The sequence below is a fragment of the Lepus europaeus genome, chromosome 13 (genome assembly GCF_033115175.1).
Source record: "Lepus europaeus isolate LE1 chromosome 13, mLepTim1.pri, whole genome shotgun sequence".
Classification (NCBI taxonomy): Eukaryota; Metazoa; Chordata; class Mammalia; order Lagomorpha; family Leporidae; genus Lepus; species Lepus europaeus.
In genome coordinates this window covers 35,320,326-35,335,590 of record NC_084839.1, presented here as the reverse complement: position 1 = coordinate 35,335,590, position 15,265 = coordinate 35,320,326, and the positions used below count along the sequence as shown (strand labels likewise).

Sequence of the window (15,265 nt, the reverse complement as noted above, 5' to 3'; positions counted from 1 at the left end):
AACATTTATTTTCCTCCAAATTTATTGTGTTTTTCTGTAATGATGTGAAAAGTCTTCATTTCCCTTTTCCCAAGTGTTAAGGTTCAAAAAGCCAGGTCTTAACAATAGACTAATCTCCATCTCTTCAATGTCTTGTATGTTGATTTAGTTTCATATGTAAGTATTTATACTAGTTTTCCTCAGGAATTTATACATCAATATATATATATATATATATATATTCCTACACAGATATATACAAGCTTTTTATCCTCATCTTACCACTTGACAATACAACTTTAAGTATGTTTTACACAGCTGTTCCTTGGTCAAGGTCATTTGCAAGAGCAAGTCGGTTTCTGAAGAAATCTTGTTTGGTGGGTGAAGGATCCATTGAGGGATTCTCATTAGTTTTTTCCCTGTATTCTGATCCACTGGACCTAAAATCTCAGCACACAGATAAAGTACAGGTTGATTTGGTTTTAATTGTTTTCAAATATTTTATCTATCCAAATTGCTTTGCATTTGTAAAACAGTTGCCTCCTAGATCTGGAATAGTTTTTACTCCCCTGAATTTCAAGACATGTGTATCTCTGACTGGCAGTGAACATAAAGAGAGTATTTTTCTAATGCTTTATGAGGGCAATGGTGACTACTATATATGTCAGTGTAAGATACTGTGTAATAACATTGTAATTAGGGAAATAAAAGCTCAAATTTCAAGAAATTCTATTTTTGATTCAATGAAGACTGAAAAACTCCACAAATTACCAATACCCTTAAATCATCAAGGGCTATTAAGGGCCTTAACTGAATTTGGGCATCACATTACAAACTCTTGCTTTTGCTTGTTTTCATTTTTAAATGAAAGATTTATTGAAGCCAACCACAGACATATGCTACATTTGGCAGAATGCAGAAATCAGTACAGTAATAAATTGAGGAGATACTATAATCTCAACCACCACAGAGGAGACCAAAACCAATCAATCGTCAACAGCTTAAATCAGTCCATGTGAGTCCCCAGTCGAGAGTGCATTCTTCCTTTCTCTTGGGCAAGCCAGTTGGGTAATCCATTCCAGCTCTGTACCTTTTCCACTTTGTTCATGTCAGAAGTCCCTGGAGGGAGGAGGCTTTCTGGATAAACTAGGCTGGGGCCCTTTTGCTGGCTTAAACTCTGAGCTAGAATCGGTAAATCCAGCCCAGTAATGAGAACCAATATCAAGAGACTTGGTGCGGGATGTAAAACTGATGTAGACTTGAAGTTATTTGCCCAAAGCTCCTACACAGCTTAGCGAGTTCTCCATGTGCTGAGACTGAGATTGATACGCTCCCACTACCCACGAAGAAGGATCAGTGGCCTCCAAGTCCTTGCACTATCACTGGCATGCTATTGCTGAGTGCTCATTATTCTTATTAGGTAAATTAACTGTGAGTCTATCAGTTACTGCATTAATAGGGCAGAATTCAAACATCTCTTTACCACTCATTACTCAAGGAAAGAAGCTGGATCCACAGGAAGACTAAAATCCTGATGTCTGAAAACCTGATCACTGATCAGATATTTTCACTTTTCAACACGCTATTTGATATTGCAGATGAAGCCATAGCTGCCCACCATGCTTTCTACTTCTGCTTGGGAAGGAGCACGTTTCTACTAGATCCCAGTGAAGAGAGGAAACACTACTCTCTCCCTCTCTCTCAATTCTGGTCCATCCTGGTGCTCGTTGAATAAGATGGGATCTGGGATCTGGGTGGGGTGAAACGTAGACCCCCCGACTCTCCCTAGAAACAGCCTCCACGTGCCCTGCCCTAGTACACCAGGCCTCTCTCATCTCTCAGATCTCCCGCAGACCTCCAGTTCAGACCACCCCTGGTTAGAACAGTTGCGCCTGAGTGTTAGGAGATGCAGTTTGACCATCCCATTCTTTCTCTGCATCTTCTGTTACTCAGAAGACTACGAATGCCTATGTCAAGTTTAAGGGGCAGGAAGTAGGGAGCAGGATTTGAACTGAGCTGTGTTCTCTGAATTTTCCCCCAGGAATTTCTCATCAGAAAGTTATTAGTCACAACTTAAAAGTCTTCACCTCTCATTCCCCATCTTGGCTACATCTAATCTCTCCAAAACCCAGGAAGTCACACTTCGATGGTTCCGACATGCAACCGTTTTAGTTTACCTGGAAATGGGAAAGCTTTGATGTCACCACCAGCCCCAAGGACCACAGAAATCTTCACCAGTTGCGTTCCCATTTCTGAAACAAATGCCAAAATCGCCCTGTCTAGTTTTCAGAGTCCACAAACTCGGCTTAATTTTTTTTTTCTTTTTTAACTGCTCTTCTCACAAATTGTACTTTCCCTGTGTCTCACCGCCTGCATATCTCTGCATTTCTTAATATTAACTATGAGTTAACTAATGGCTAATTTGCTAACCCTTTTCAAAATCTGGCATTTTGTTGTAGCCATGGCTCCAAGCTCATTTGCTTCCTTTTAAAGGTCATTTTACCTGGACACCAGGACTCTTCCCAAGGCATGGCTGTTAGGCTCTGAAGGCCTCCCTAAACTACTAGGAAACCCATAAGGTCTAGGAGAAACGGCCAGTGTACTTGCTCTCATGCCATTTCTCTAACACAGAGATGGCTGTGGGGCTCCTGGAGCCGTTCTGGCGGACCACAGGGCAGATCGGCATACACAGTAAGCGCACACTCAGGAAGGGCAGTGGCTGCCAGTACATTCTGAGATGCAGCCACCAAAGCACTTGATGGAAAAACAAAAAAAAGAACCTGCTCTAACTTCCTTCCCACTCACGTGACACAGACAGGAAACATCGCCAAGCATGGGCTTGCTACAGAGAACCCTTGGAAGCTTATTTGGAGCTGGGGAAGGGCAGAAGGGCGGAATCTGGTGCCACGGCAACCTCTGCTGTAAGGAGGCTTGGCCCTCTGACAGGAACCACTGCTCTCCTTGAAAGCTTCAGAGACTGGCACGTGCAGAAGCAAGGGCTCAGGAACACCCATCCTGTTGGCCAAATCAGCCAGCCCTTGTAGTCCCCAGGATGACAAATGAGCAGTCCGTTAAGAAACATCGGTGGAGTGCTTACTGTGTGCTATGTCCTACACGTATGGTTAGGTTGCCCTTACTTTGAACTGTAAGCTCCTAACAGGCAGCAACTATTTCTATGACTTTTATGCTAGACAGAACCTACTACAGCAAAGACCCTTAACTTAAAGACTGACTCCAAATAACTATTGAGAACTATTTATAATCAGCGGAAGTAATTTAAAATGTCTATCCTTTCACCATCACCTTCAATCTTAAAGTTATCTAGGAAATGAAATGGGAAATGAGAGAGACCCCCAAAGTAGGCAAGAATGAGGGAGTGACTTGAGATAGGCTTTAAGGAGGCAGACAAGAGATGAGGATAAGTTTCAACTGTTTCTTTAGTGGGCCTGCCTTCTGTTACATGGTCTGTTCCACGGCCTAGGCTTGGCATAGACAAAAACAGCTGAGAAGACACCAAAAGAAAAGGATTTATTGACACACAGTTATATAAGGATCAGTAGGAGTTTCTCTCACTCTTTCTCTCTCTGTCTCTCCATGTGCATTAAGAAAATAGATTTTGATGTGATTGGTGGAGGGAGGGTGATGACAGGGATGGAGACACTCTGAGGCATGTAAGTGCCAAAGTGCCAAAGAGGGAAAGGATGGGTTAGGAAATAAAATCAATCATTTGGAAGCCGTATTCTTTATCCTCCACTCCTCTCAAATCCAAGGATAAAAAGAGAGAGCACCGGCTACTTTCCCTGTCACTACACCCCCAACCAAGACTACACGTTTATCTAAGTACAGGATTTAGATATAAAGATGAAGTAGCACATGCCTCGGATTTCGTAGTAATCTAGGTTTCAGTGTTTACAGTAAGTCTTCATATAGAACCTTCTAGAATGGGAGTGTTTGCCTTCCATCCTACTCAAAGGCAAGGGGATTTTAGTCTAGCATCAGCCCGTCAAATTAGGTCTGTTCCTGGCTTCTAAGTATCCTCATTTAAAATGTTTAAAGTCACTTAATATTTTCAAGTGATAAGATATAGTCTTTATTCTGATCAATTCCAGCCAGCTTTTAGAGATATATGAACTGGTATCTCTCTACCCAGGACAAATGTGCCTAATATGGAAACAATCAGAGGGTAATCCTTGTCCCCAAATATTGTGGGCATTTTTCAGGATTTTTTGAGTGATGTCAACGTGACTCTCCCTTGGGAATCCTTGTGGGTGTGGGGATGAGCGTTCGGCCCTCCCAGCCTCAGAGGGAAGAGAACCCTTTCTCAGGTTTTCTGCTGCATCTGGCTCCATGCCTAGCTTCATCCCGAAGCAGCATTCTGGGTGTGTGGGGCCACCAGCCAAACAAGCCCCTATGGAACAAAAAGCGTGTCAGCGTAGACAGGAATGAACCTCCAGAGGGCTACGGGGGAGGAAGGCAGCGAGCCCCAGACATGACACAGGCGGCTTTTCTCGCACTGGCCCCCGTGGGCCTGTGAGTCCACGCTCTGGGGTGGCTCCAGTACCCAGCCACTTCTTAAAAGTCACACGGACCTCCTGACACACAGGAGGAGAAAGGGCTGAATGCCTCTTTCTGGGTCCTTCCTCTACCGGTCCACACACCTGACTTCAGAATGCAAGTTCCTGTGTAACGCTTAGGACCCATGTCATTCACAAGCCTATACAAGTGTCTTGCACAGTGCATGCATATAAGAAAGAATGCTTACTTAGTAAGAATGCTGTGTTCTCATGGGAGTTACAAGCCACTGGCCTTCCTGCGCTACACTGGGGCCTGCCTGCCCTTCCTCTCCACTTTATCATAGAGAAGCATGCTCCACGATGGTCTTCCCATGGTTCTTGGCTGAAAACACTCAGAAGCTACTTCAGCAGCTTTCTCATCCCCTGCCAAGTTCCCAAAGTGCCCACCATGGCACCCTAAGTACAAGGCCATAAGCGGGTTATCACTTGATGGTGCTGACTGTCCTGGGCCAGATCTGAAAAGCCAGGGAAACCAGCCAGAGGGAGAGCCATCTGGTGGCTCTGCCTTTACTTCCACTCAGATAACACACCAGAGTTTTAACTGCAAAGGACAGTACCAGAAGGGGTGACAGCAACATGAGGGATGCAGGAGAGGATGGTCTACGAGAAAAGACGAGAGAACTAAGGCAATCGCTCTTTCATCAAAGAGAATCCCAAAATTCCTCAAGGGGACTGAAAACAAATAACAGGCATGAACTTGGAGAGCCCATGGCACGTGCTCTGCATTATTCCAAGATCTGTGGGGGCTCACCGCAAGAGAAAACCTGGTCTTCTACATGGTGGGCCTTCAAAATTATAGGTCCCAAGGCCACATTAATTTCCTCTTTCAGGTGACAAAAAGATGTGATTACTCAGACTGAGCCACAGTATAGGCGGAAAGCAGGTCTCCAGGCAAAAAAAGCATTCTGGTGCCTTCTTCAGCACTCGCGCAGCCAGCGCGGGTCCAGCATCCCCGACAGTCATCTAGCTTGTGCTTAGGAGCTTCCGCTTCCTCAGGAGGTGGCCAGCTCTAGTGCCAGGCAGCTGCATTTCTAGGAGGGCTTCTTCTTAACCCGTGGCTCCTAGGTCTGCCCTCTGGAAACAGAGAGGGAAAATCCACTCTGCCTGCCTCGTGTAACCAGCAGTGCGTATTCGTTCACGTCTCTGCTGAACGAGGATTTTTAAAGGAACTGCAGGTGGATCTAGTGCCCTTTGCTCTCCCACAGAGAGTAGCACCCTGTCATTATAAATGGTAGCGAGCAAAGAGTGGCTGTTTTGAGAATACTGTGGCTTAAAAAAACAAGAAAAAGAAGAAAAGATGGGCTCAAGCAGTGCCCTTAGGAGTTTGGGGTCAAGTTCAGGCTGGAGAGTTGTGTGCTCCCAGGCCCTTCCATCTCCGTCAAAGCTGACAAAGGTAGGCAGTGAGCCAAGAGAGATCTGTCTGTGACCCTTGAGAGAGGCGGCCAGTCGTCACCTCCCCGGCCCCCGCAGAAGGTGGGCTGAGCACCCAGGGGCAGTCAGGCACGTGCTGGCTGCCAGAGCAGAGCTGCAAGGGGTCTGTGGTGCCGTGGCTCTTCCTCTCGCCCTGTCTTTCAGAAACAACAGGCAGAGATCAGCCATCAGAGACCTAGTCCTTTCAGGACTACCCTACCTGTGGGAGGAGAACTAGACAAATCATAAAAAAGAAAGGAGCCCTCACTTCAGGCCTGCCCCAGCTCTTCCCTAGGGATCCATCCCACCTAACTCAGTAACCTCTACTAAAGAGTGACTCCCCTGCACTTCCTCACTCGGCAGCAGCTTTCCAAAGCCAGCAATAACACCTTTGTTTAACTTCCATCCACGAAGTCCCACTGCGAGAACTTCTTTTACCAAGGGAAACTTAAGTAGCAGGGACAATCTCTCTAAGGGAGAAGGAGGTAGGACCGAGGACCAGTGGAGACAGAAACCAGCAAACTCTCAGGCTGGCCATGGCCAAACTGGCAATTCCCTCTATAACCCAATGGTAACATTCACCTCTCTCTTCCCTATATTCTATGCTGTGGTTTGCCACTGACTCTCAGACTATAGGAGAGTAATGGCCAATGCCCAGTGGATTACATTTCATACCAAAAGAACTCAGAATCTCAGGACCACAGAATGGAAATGACTTGTTTTTCCTCCTCTGGAATAGGAAAACTCTGCTAAAGTGACTTTTACCTAAGGCCCAAGTCAACTTCATTGACTCAGAGAAAACAATGAAGTCCCGATAAACATGTATTAGAACCCAGGATACCTAGATGCCCTGAAAGGCAGGAGTACTGAGATATCTTTAGAAAACTTTCAAGAGGTGGGGGACACTCATCACAGCCCACTTAATAGTGGAACCCACTCCTCCCAGTCTAAAGGGGGTGTGTCGGCAGCTCATTTCCCAGGGGACCTCCTTTCCACATCCCTGTCAGGACACATGACTTTGGGAACAAGGAAGGAGGGAAAAAAGACAGAAGAGACAGGGGAGAGAGCCATTGGCTTCTATTCTGAGAGGTGACATTGAGAAGCATCTTCACCCTGCAGGAATCTTGGCTACTGAGTACAGGCACTGAACTTGAAGCAGTTGTGTGAGACCAGGCTATCAGATACTTAATACTGTTACACCTCAAGACTTAGCCCAAAGGGAAACGAGTTACAGTGCTGTCTTGTCTAATGGCTACTCACTTCTTTTTAAAGAGCTTGCGGAAGGAGCTTCGAAAGCCCCCTTTCTGGTCTTGCCTGGGGTTTTGATCGCTGAAAGATGTTTGTTCACTTTCTCTTTCTTCCTTTGGACAGAATCTGGTGGAATCTTCTAAATGCATGTCCTGCAAACACAAAAGAGGGATTATTTTTACTCTTCCTCGAAGTCATGACCTGTCCCGAGTGCAGGACAATTTTATTTTTTAGCTCTGCTGACTTTTCTCTTGCCCCATCCCAAAGGACTACAGGTGGGCACCCAATCACAACTAAAGCAAACCTAAGTTAATGAAGGATTCAATAGATGGAAGGAAGGAAATTTTCTGCTGAGTATAGCATTTTCTACTTTTCAAGGCTAACAGCCTAGAATCGAATCTGATGTAATAATAATTAAAGATAAAGAAATCAAGGAATTTAGCTAATGTTTAAAAACCATGAAACATGAAATCTTATTCTAGCACCGGTACTGTCTTGCCAGGAAACTACTAGTAGTCTCCTCATATCTCTGGATGGGTTTCTCTTTCTGCAAAGTAACAAAGTTCTTTAATTGAAATACTAATTTTAAAATCATGTTCCTAACTCTCCATTTTATACATAAATGAGGGAAGAAGTTTTTGGGGAGGTTGGACCTATTTAGAAGTAAATGTCAACTGATATTTTTAATCTGCAAACATGCCTTTAGTACAGTTTTTACAATTACTAACTCAGGGCATTTGGAGTGTGAAGTAAAATATATGAAAAATAAGGCTGTATTTTTTGGGAACTTTTCAGTTCCCTTTAAAATATGAGATATGCTGATAGATATTCATATATATTTATGTGTATTCAAGTTAGTATCCATATGCATCCCACATGAGCAAAATATTCATCTTGAAGTGACTATAATTTAAAAGCAACCTAAAAACAGCTGCTTGATGTTGAATATCTTAAAAGAACCCAAGAAACCAAAGCCAAAACTACACCACTGATGCCCTGAAAGTTTCATGAACTGGTTGGGTGGCTGCTTGCTGACATAGAAGTAAAGCATAAGGATGAGGGTTTTGTTTGTTCGTTTTTAGGAAACACCTGAGTCTGACTTTGAGAACTGAACTTGGGGTTGCAGTAACAGATCTAAAAACTCTCTCCAATTCTAAAATTCATAACCAGAAAATGGAGGTCAACAGTGGACATCTTGGTGCAGGGTTTCTCAAAAGCTGGGATTCTAGGCTCAGCTGAGGTCTCTACAATGGAGATCTCTGAGCCCTACCCAGACATCCTGAATCAGAATCTGCAGTCAGGCCCCGGAACACCTGACAGTCATTGATTTGAAAGCCAGAGGTTTAAGGTGCGTCTGTGCACTTGCAATTAATGTTTACAAAAACCACTTAGGAATCTTCTTAAAATGCAGGTTGTGATTTGGTAGGTTTGGGGTGCAAATTTTGCATTTAGAACAAATTTCCAGGTAATACATTCGCTGCTACGTCAGGGACTACATTTTGAGAAGCTGATTTTAGGAACTATTTGGGGACTAAATGTATGAATTGTTTAAGGAAAATCCATGAAACTATGATCTTCATAGTATCTTACATTTGTACAGCAGTCTATACTTGACAAGGTTTAGTCATAAACTTGATCTCATTTGGCCTAATCCTCACAACAACCTGTAAGGTAGGTCAGATAAGCATTGTCTCATTTTTTATATGTGAGAAAACTGGAGGCGCTGAATGGCTAAGTGAATTGTCCAAAAGCACACAGCTTGTTCGGCAGCAGAACCAGGACTTGAACCTAGCCTGCCTGACACCTAACCGAGGGCTCCTTGCACTAACGCACTGTCTTCTTCCTTGACTCTCAGAGCTGGCTCTGCTGGGCACAGCTGGAAGACACACATAGTATATTTGAAGAGATGAAGCGGTAGGAGCTTTTCACATCTCAAAAGCAAAACACTGACACCAGTAGGGATAGGGCTTTTCACAGGTTTAGTTTGCAACTAAAATCCCCATCCTGCTCCAAATTACATATACACACACAAGCACAAGTGTGCACACACATACATATATACACCTAACACTAAACGCACACAGGCACATTTACATGCAAGCATGCACACTCATGCAATATATTCCCCAAGGAGCTATCAACTATTTCATGGATATTTAAATACGTTTTAAAATGCCCCAAAGCTTGCAGACACTAACATTAGACATCAAAATATCTCGATATTCACTGAGCCCAAAGAAGGTGTTTTTGAGTGAAGGCTTCTTTGGCTATTTTGGGATGTCTCCATCCCATTGGAGTTGGCAAATTAGTGAGACATCCTTTTCTGGTCAAAAGGAATGCAGGCAGTAATGCTTTGTAAAGCTTTGTAGCAAACTTCCCAGAGCCTACATTAGTATCGGGCAACTTGCTCCTCACTAGCTACACACAGGTGGGGAGGGGAGGAAGAAGGGGTTAGGGGTCAGAGGAGGCTGGCACAGCTCTCAGCATTGTGTATATTTGAACAAACACGTGCACCTAGCAGGCTGAGGAAGAGACAGACCAGCCTGGGATTTGCATGCAGTGCTCTGAAAAACAGCGCAACTGCAACTCGGAGGTGCCACACACTTAAGCAGGAAGAGATCCCCTAATCCTGACTCTGGTGTGTGTGTGTGTGTGTGTGTGATCTCTAACCCTGACTCTGGTGTGTGTGTGTGTGTAGTCCTCTAACCCTGACTCTGATGTGTGTGTGTGTGATCCTCTAACCCTGACCTTGGGTGTGTGTGTGTGTATCCTCTAACCCTGACTCTGGGTGTGTGTGTGTGTTTGTAGTCCTCTAACCCTGGCTCTGTGTGTGTGAGATCCTCTAATCCTGACCCTGGGTGTGTGTGTGTGTGTGTGTGTGTGGAGATCCTCTAACCCTGACTCTGGGTGTGTGTGTGTGTATCCTCTAACCCTGACTCTGGGTGTGTGTGTGTGTGTGTGTGTTTGTAGTCCTCTAACCCTGACTCTGTGTGTGTGAGATCCTCTAATCCTGACCCTGGGTGTGTGTGTGTGTGTGTGTGTGTGGAGATCCTCTAACCCTGACTCTGATGTGTGTGTGTGTGTGATCCTCTAACCCTGACTCTGGGTGGGTGTGTGTGTGATCCTCTAACCCTGACTCTGGGTGGGTGTGTGTGTGATCCTCTAACCCTGACTCTGGGTGTGTGTGTGTGTGTAGTCCTCTAACCCTGACTCTGATGTGTGTGTGTGTGGAGATCCTCTAACCCTGACTCTGTGTGTGTGAGATCCTCTAATCCTGACCCTGGGTGTGTGTGTGTGTGTGTGTGTGTGGAGATCCTCTAACCCTGACTCTGATGTGTGTGTGTGTGTGATCCTCTAACCCTGACTCTGGGTGGGTGTGTGTGTGATCCTCTAACCCTGACTCTGGGGTGTGTGTGTGTGTGTGTGTGTGTGTGATCCTCTAACCCTGACTCTGGGTGTGTGTGTGTGTGTAGTCCTCTAACCCTGACTCTGGGTGTGTGTGTGTGTGTAGTCCTCTAACCCTGACTCTGGGTGTGTGTGTGTGTGTAGTCCTCTAACCCTGGCTCTGTTTGTGTGTGTGTGTGTGACCTCTAACTCTGACTCTGGTGTGTGTATGTGTGTGGAGATCCTCTAACCCTGACTCTGGGTGTGTGTGTGTGTGTGATCCTCTAACCCTGACCCTGGGTGTGTGTGTGTGTGATCCTCTAACCCTGACTCTGGGTGTGTGTGTGTGTGTGATCCTCTAACCCTGACTCTGGGTGTGTGTGTGTGTGTGATCCTCTAACCCTGACTCTGGGTGTGTGTGTGTGTGTGTGATCCTCTAACCCTGACTCTGGGTGTGTGTGTGTGTGTAGTCCTCTAACCCTGACTCTGGGTGTGTGTGTGTGTGTGTAGTCCTCTAACCCTGACTCTGGGTGTGTGTGTATGTGTAGTCCTCTAACCCTGGCTCTGTGTGTGTGTGCAGTCCTCTAACTCTGACTCTGATGTGTGTTTGTGTGGAGATCCTCTAACCCCCCTGACTCTGTGTGTGTGTGTGTGCAGTCCTCTAACTCTGACTCTGGGGTGTGTATGTGTGTGGAGATCCTCTAACCCCCCTGACTCTGTGTGTGTGTGTGTGCAGTCCTCTAACTCTGACTCTGGGGTGTGTATGTGTGTGGAGATCCTCTAACCCTGACTCTGTGTGTGTGTGTGTGCAGTCCTCTGACTCTGATGTGTGTTTGTGTGGAGATCCTCTAACCCTGACGCTGGGTGTGTGCAGGTGTCCAGAACTAGGGTCTTCCTCATCTCCCTGCAGTCATGAGATCTCCCCTAACCGTGGGTGGGCGTGTGCGCGTGCACGGAGAGCAGGTGTGCAGAGTCAAGGTCTCTCTGCCGTCACAGGCGTACAGGCATGCATGCGTGACGTGCTCTTAGCGCCCCGGCACCGGGGACCCGGCGCTGCCACTCGCCTCCAAGGGTCACCTAGGCAGGAGCCTTGAACTCGGAGGGGCGCTGGGGCTCTGCCTGCCCCGAGCGCGCTCCCGAGTTCAAGTCTGGCCTCGCCCCTCTACCCTCCACGCTGGGTGAACTCGGGTCGCCCCTGTAGATCTAGGCCCGGGGCCGCCGGCGTTGCGGGATTCGGCTCGGTTTTACTTTACCCTCCTTACTTCCAAATAGGTCTGCTTTTCGCTTTGGGACCTCTGTTGGGGAAAGAAGGTCCGCGGCGCCCCGCGAGCGGCAGCGGCGGCGGCGGCCGGGCCGTGCGGCTGCACGGCGCGCTCGGCCTTGAGCGGCGCGCGGCCGCCGCTGCTGCTGCGCGTGCTGTAGAGGCGCGGGGCCACGCCCTCGGCGGGCGGCGCGCGCGGGAACTCCTTGAGCGAGCGGCTCAGCGGCTTGGCCTTGCCGTGCGCCTGCGCCTGCGCCTGCGCCGCCGCCTCCAGCTTGTAGGCGCCGCTGCTGCCCGCCGGCGACGTGGCGCTCTTGGGCAGCGGCTGCAGCGGGTGCTCGGGCCTCTCGGCCTCCATGGCGAAGCTGACGGGCCGCAGGAAGCAGATGTCCAGGCTGGACTCGGAAGAGGCGGGCGAGCAGTTCTCGAAGAGGGCCGGGGCCTGGAAGGGCTCCTCGTCGTAGGGCGCGGGCAGCGCGAAGATCTCGCCGCCGTACTCGAACTCCTCGTAGCCTGCGGGCACGTAGCCGCGGCCGTCGGGCAGGAGCTCGGCCGGGGCGCGCAGGGAGCGCTCCACGTTGCTCAGCGGCTCGGCCGGAGAGGGCTCGAAGTCCATCTCCGGGATGGCCTGCAGGGGCCCGGCGAGCGCCTTCACGTCCTGCTCGGCGGCACAGAACTGCGCGGGCGTCAGCAGGCTCTCGGGCCTCTCGTGCTTTCTGCCCTCCATCTCCCAGTCACCGGGCTTCCCGGGCTGCAGGCTCTCCATCAGGCTGGGCTGCTGCTGGCTTTTCTTCACGGGGGGCATCAGGTGCCTTTAAAGGGGAAACAAGAGAGACGTGCCCATGGCTACTTAGTAATGCAGGCCCCTTGCCCAGCGGCAGCCCCATCCTGCCAGCTCCTTCCCTCGGCCCCTCCCAGTCGCCTGCGTGCTCCTCTGCCAGGGTCTGGCGCTAAGGTGCCAGGAATCGCTCTCTGCGAGTGGGAGCCTGGAGGTTGGGCCCATTGTGCAGGTACCGGAAAGTACCGGCCTGAGCTGCCGGCAGGCAGAGGCCCGGATGGACATGGCCAGCGGCCAGGGACCCTCTTCTCACCCCGTGGAGGCCTCTGAGCCTCCCACCACCTGTAGCATGCCAGGGCATCTCTCTCAGGGCACTCCTCTCCCTTTAATGCCCTGGCGCTGACAATGTAACGGAAACGACTTTTGTTGGACTTCACGATCTTCACACTTAAAAACAAATTTCTTGGTGAAGTAAACGCGGCAGGACCTTGATAACTGCTCAGTCTGGATGATGACGTTTGGGGTTCACGGTACCCTTCTGTGTAAATATGAAATTTTCAAAACTTCAAGAAATGCCTTGCAGCTATTGAAGAATTTAGTTTACAAAGTAGCGTAGTATACTTATCAAATGGGATGTGATTTTTCCAGTTGTACCACGTAACACTGACTAAAAATGGCTGCACTGCTTAAGCATTGATGTATTAATTCTGCCACAAGAATGTCCATGTGAACACTGAGTATCACTCTGGTGATCGAAGAATGAAAATCAGGTCTTAGATTTGCAGGTGTGAAAAGAAATAGTGAAATGAAATACCTGATTTGAATTGGGTTTTATTTTGCAAACATGGTGTGTAATGACAGCCAAGTTGTTTCTAGGGATTTCCTTTTTTACTCCGTTGTACGGCAAAGATAAAGTTCACCATCTCAATGCTGAAGTAACCCACAAAACACTTTCTGCCTCTCCTCCCATCCTCTAGGCCCCCTTTCCAGATCCAAGCATTTGATCTTGGCTGTCATACAGGCCTGGGGACAGTGGAGACAGAGCCCTGTAGATCATACACAAACACTGTGCGGGCTGGGAGGCTCATTGACTTCCACAGCAGTAGGTGCTTACGTGACAGCAGGACCAGAACTGGGAGCAGAAGGGTAGGGCTGCAGAATCTCTTCTGAGTGGATGCCACTGTCACGGACAGCCTCAGGACCCGCAGTGGGGGAAGCATCTTGGCCAGCATTTGCACACTGGGAAGCCAGCCCTTTGTACAGCTTTGCCATGGATGACCTAACAGAATGGAAGTAATAATTCTCAGGTTGTAAAACAGGAAACCGGCTCTCTGAACACATAGCTTAATACCAAGAAAGATTAAGAACTATATCATATGGAGTTTGCTCTGAAGGTCTCTGTCTCCAGGGTATACAAACTAGGTTGCTTACATGATAGGGGGTAAACTGGGGACATAGTAGTGGGTAAAGCTGCTACCTGCGGTGCTGGCATCCCATATGGGCATCTGTTCGAGTCCCGGCTGTTCTACTTTTGAGTCGGCTCCCTGTTCCGATTCAGCTCCCTGCTGATGCACCCAGGAAGGTAGCAGAAAATGGCCCAAATCTTTGGGCCCCTGAACCCACGTAGGAGACCTGGAAGATCCTGGCTTCTGGCTTTGGCCTTGCCCAGCCCCAGCCTTTGCAGCATTTGGGGAGTGAACCACCAGATGGGTAGCAGATTTCCAGCTCCTGTAGCCAATCAAGCCACCTCTCCTCTCTCTTCCCTTCTGCCTCCCATCACTGCGTTTCAGCTCGTGCTACGAGTGACAGACACCCATAATGACTGATCCACATCCCTGTTCTCAGAAGCCTTACTTCTTGAGCTTTTTCCGTTTCTGAATAAGCAAATCCTCATTGCATTGAAATAGCAGGGTGTAGTGTGAGATAAATACTCGGAGGCGCTGAACACACACCAGTAGTAGATAATAGTCAGGGTGTTCCTGCTCCGTGAACTTCAAGACATTCTGGATGGAGAAAAAAAAGGAAGCAGCACTGCATAATTAGAATAACAAATTGTTTTGTCTCCTGTACCTTATCTTGATCGGTTGTGAGGGTTTGGTAGCCACTTAATGAAGACAACTAACAACAATACATATGGCTCATCTATTATAAGCTGAAAGGTCAAACTTGCTGCTCTCTCACCATCACGCCAAAGGAAAATGAGTCATTGTTGTTCCTGTTTGAGTTGGATGTGAACATAAAATAATGCCATGTGGAAAGTTAGAAGGATCTACTAATTAAATCTCTGATGTAATGGAGGCATTCTAACAATTGCTGTCTATAAATAATGCCTTAAAACAAGTCAGATTAATGGTAAAAATGTCAGGCATTCAAGGCAAGCCATGGGGGGAGGGGCGGTATTTATGATCAAACCTGGCCTCGTGGCCCATCCTAGTATATTGCCTAATATGCTAAGTGAAATATGTATGTGACTTGAATTTGGAAAAACTAATATTTATCAAATACTTCCCATTGACAGGCACTAAGCCCTTATTAATATTATCTCATTTAATTTTTACCACAACTCAATTAGACAGGTACAGTTTCGCCCTCCATTTTTTTAAAAAAGGAAATTGAGATACAGAACAGTTA

The 15,265-nt window shown here is 47.5% G+C and overlaps 1 protein-coding gene across 2 annotated transcripts in view; it reads right to left on the bottom strand.

The window, feature by feature from the left end:
• Positions 1-15,265, bottom strand: part of ARHGEF33 (Rho guanine nucleotide exchange factor 33) — a 65,003-nt gene continuing 49,738 nt past the window's right edge. The window contains exons 12-16 of one of the 2 annotated variants that reach the window (XM_062210182.1): positions 14,489-14,637; positions 13,749-13,913; positions 11,849-12,668; positions 7,224-7,363; positions 1-419 (exon numbers count right to left, since the gene is read on the bottom strand). In XM_062210182.1, coding sequence (XP_062066166.1) covers positions 290-419; positions 7,224-7,363; positions 11,849-12,668; positions 13,749-13,913; positions 14,489-14,637 — 1,404 coding nt within the window. In that variant the 3' untranslated portion in view covers positions 1-289. Of the gene's footprint in view, positions 420-1,968; positions 2,232-7,223; positions 7,364-11,848; positions 12,669-13,748; positions 13,914-14,488; positions 14,638-15,265 lie in introns of those variants that run through there. The other variant, XM_062210183.1, reaches the window with a different exon arrangement.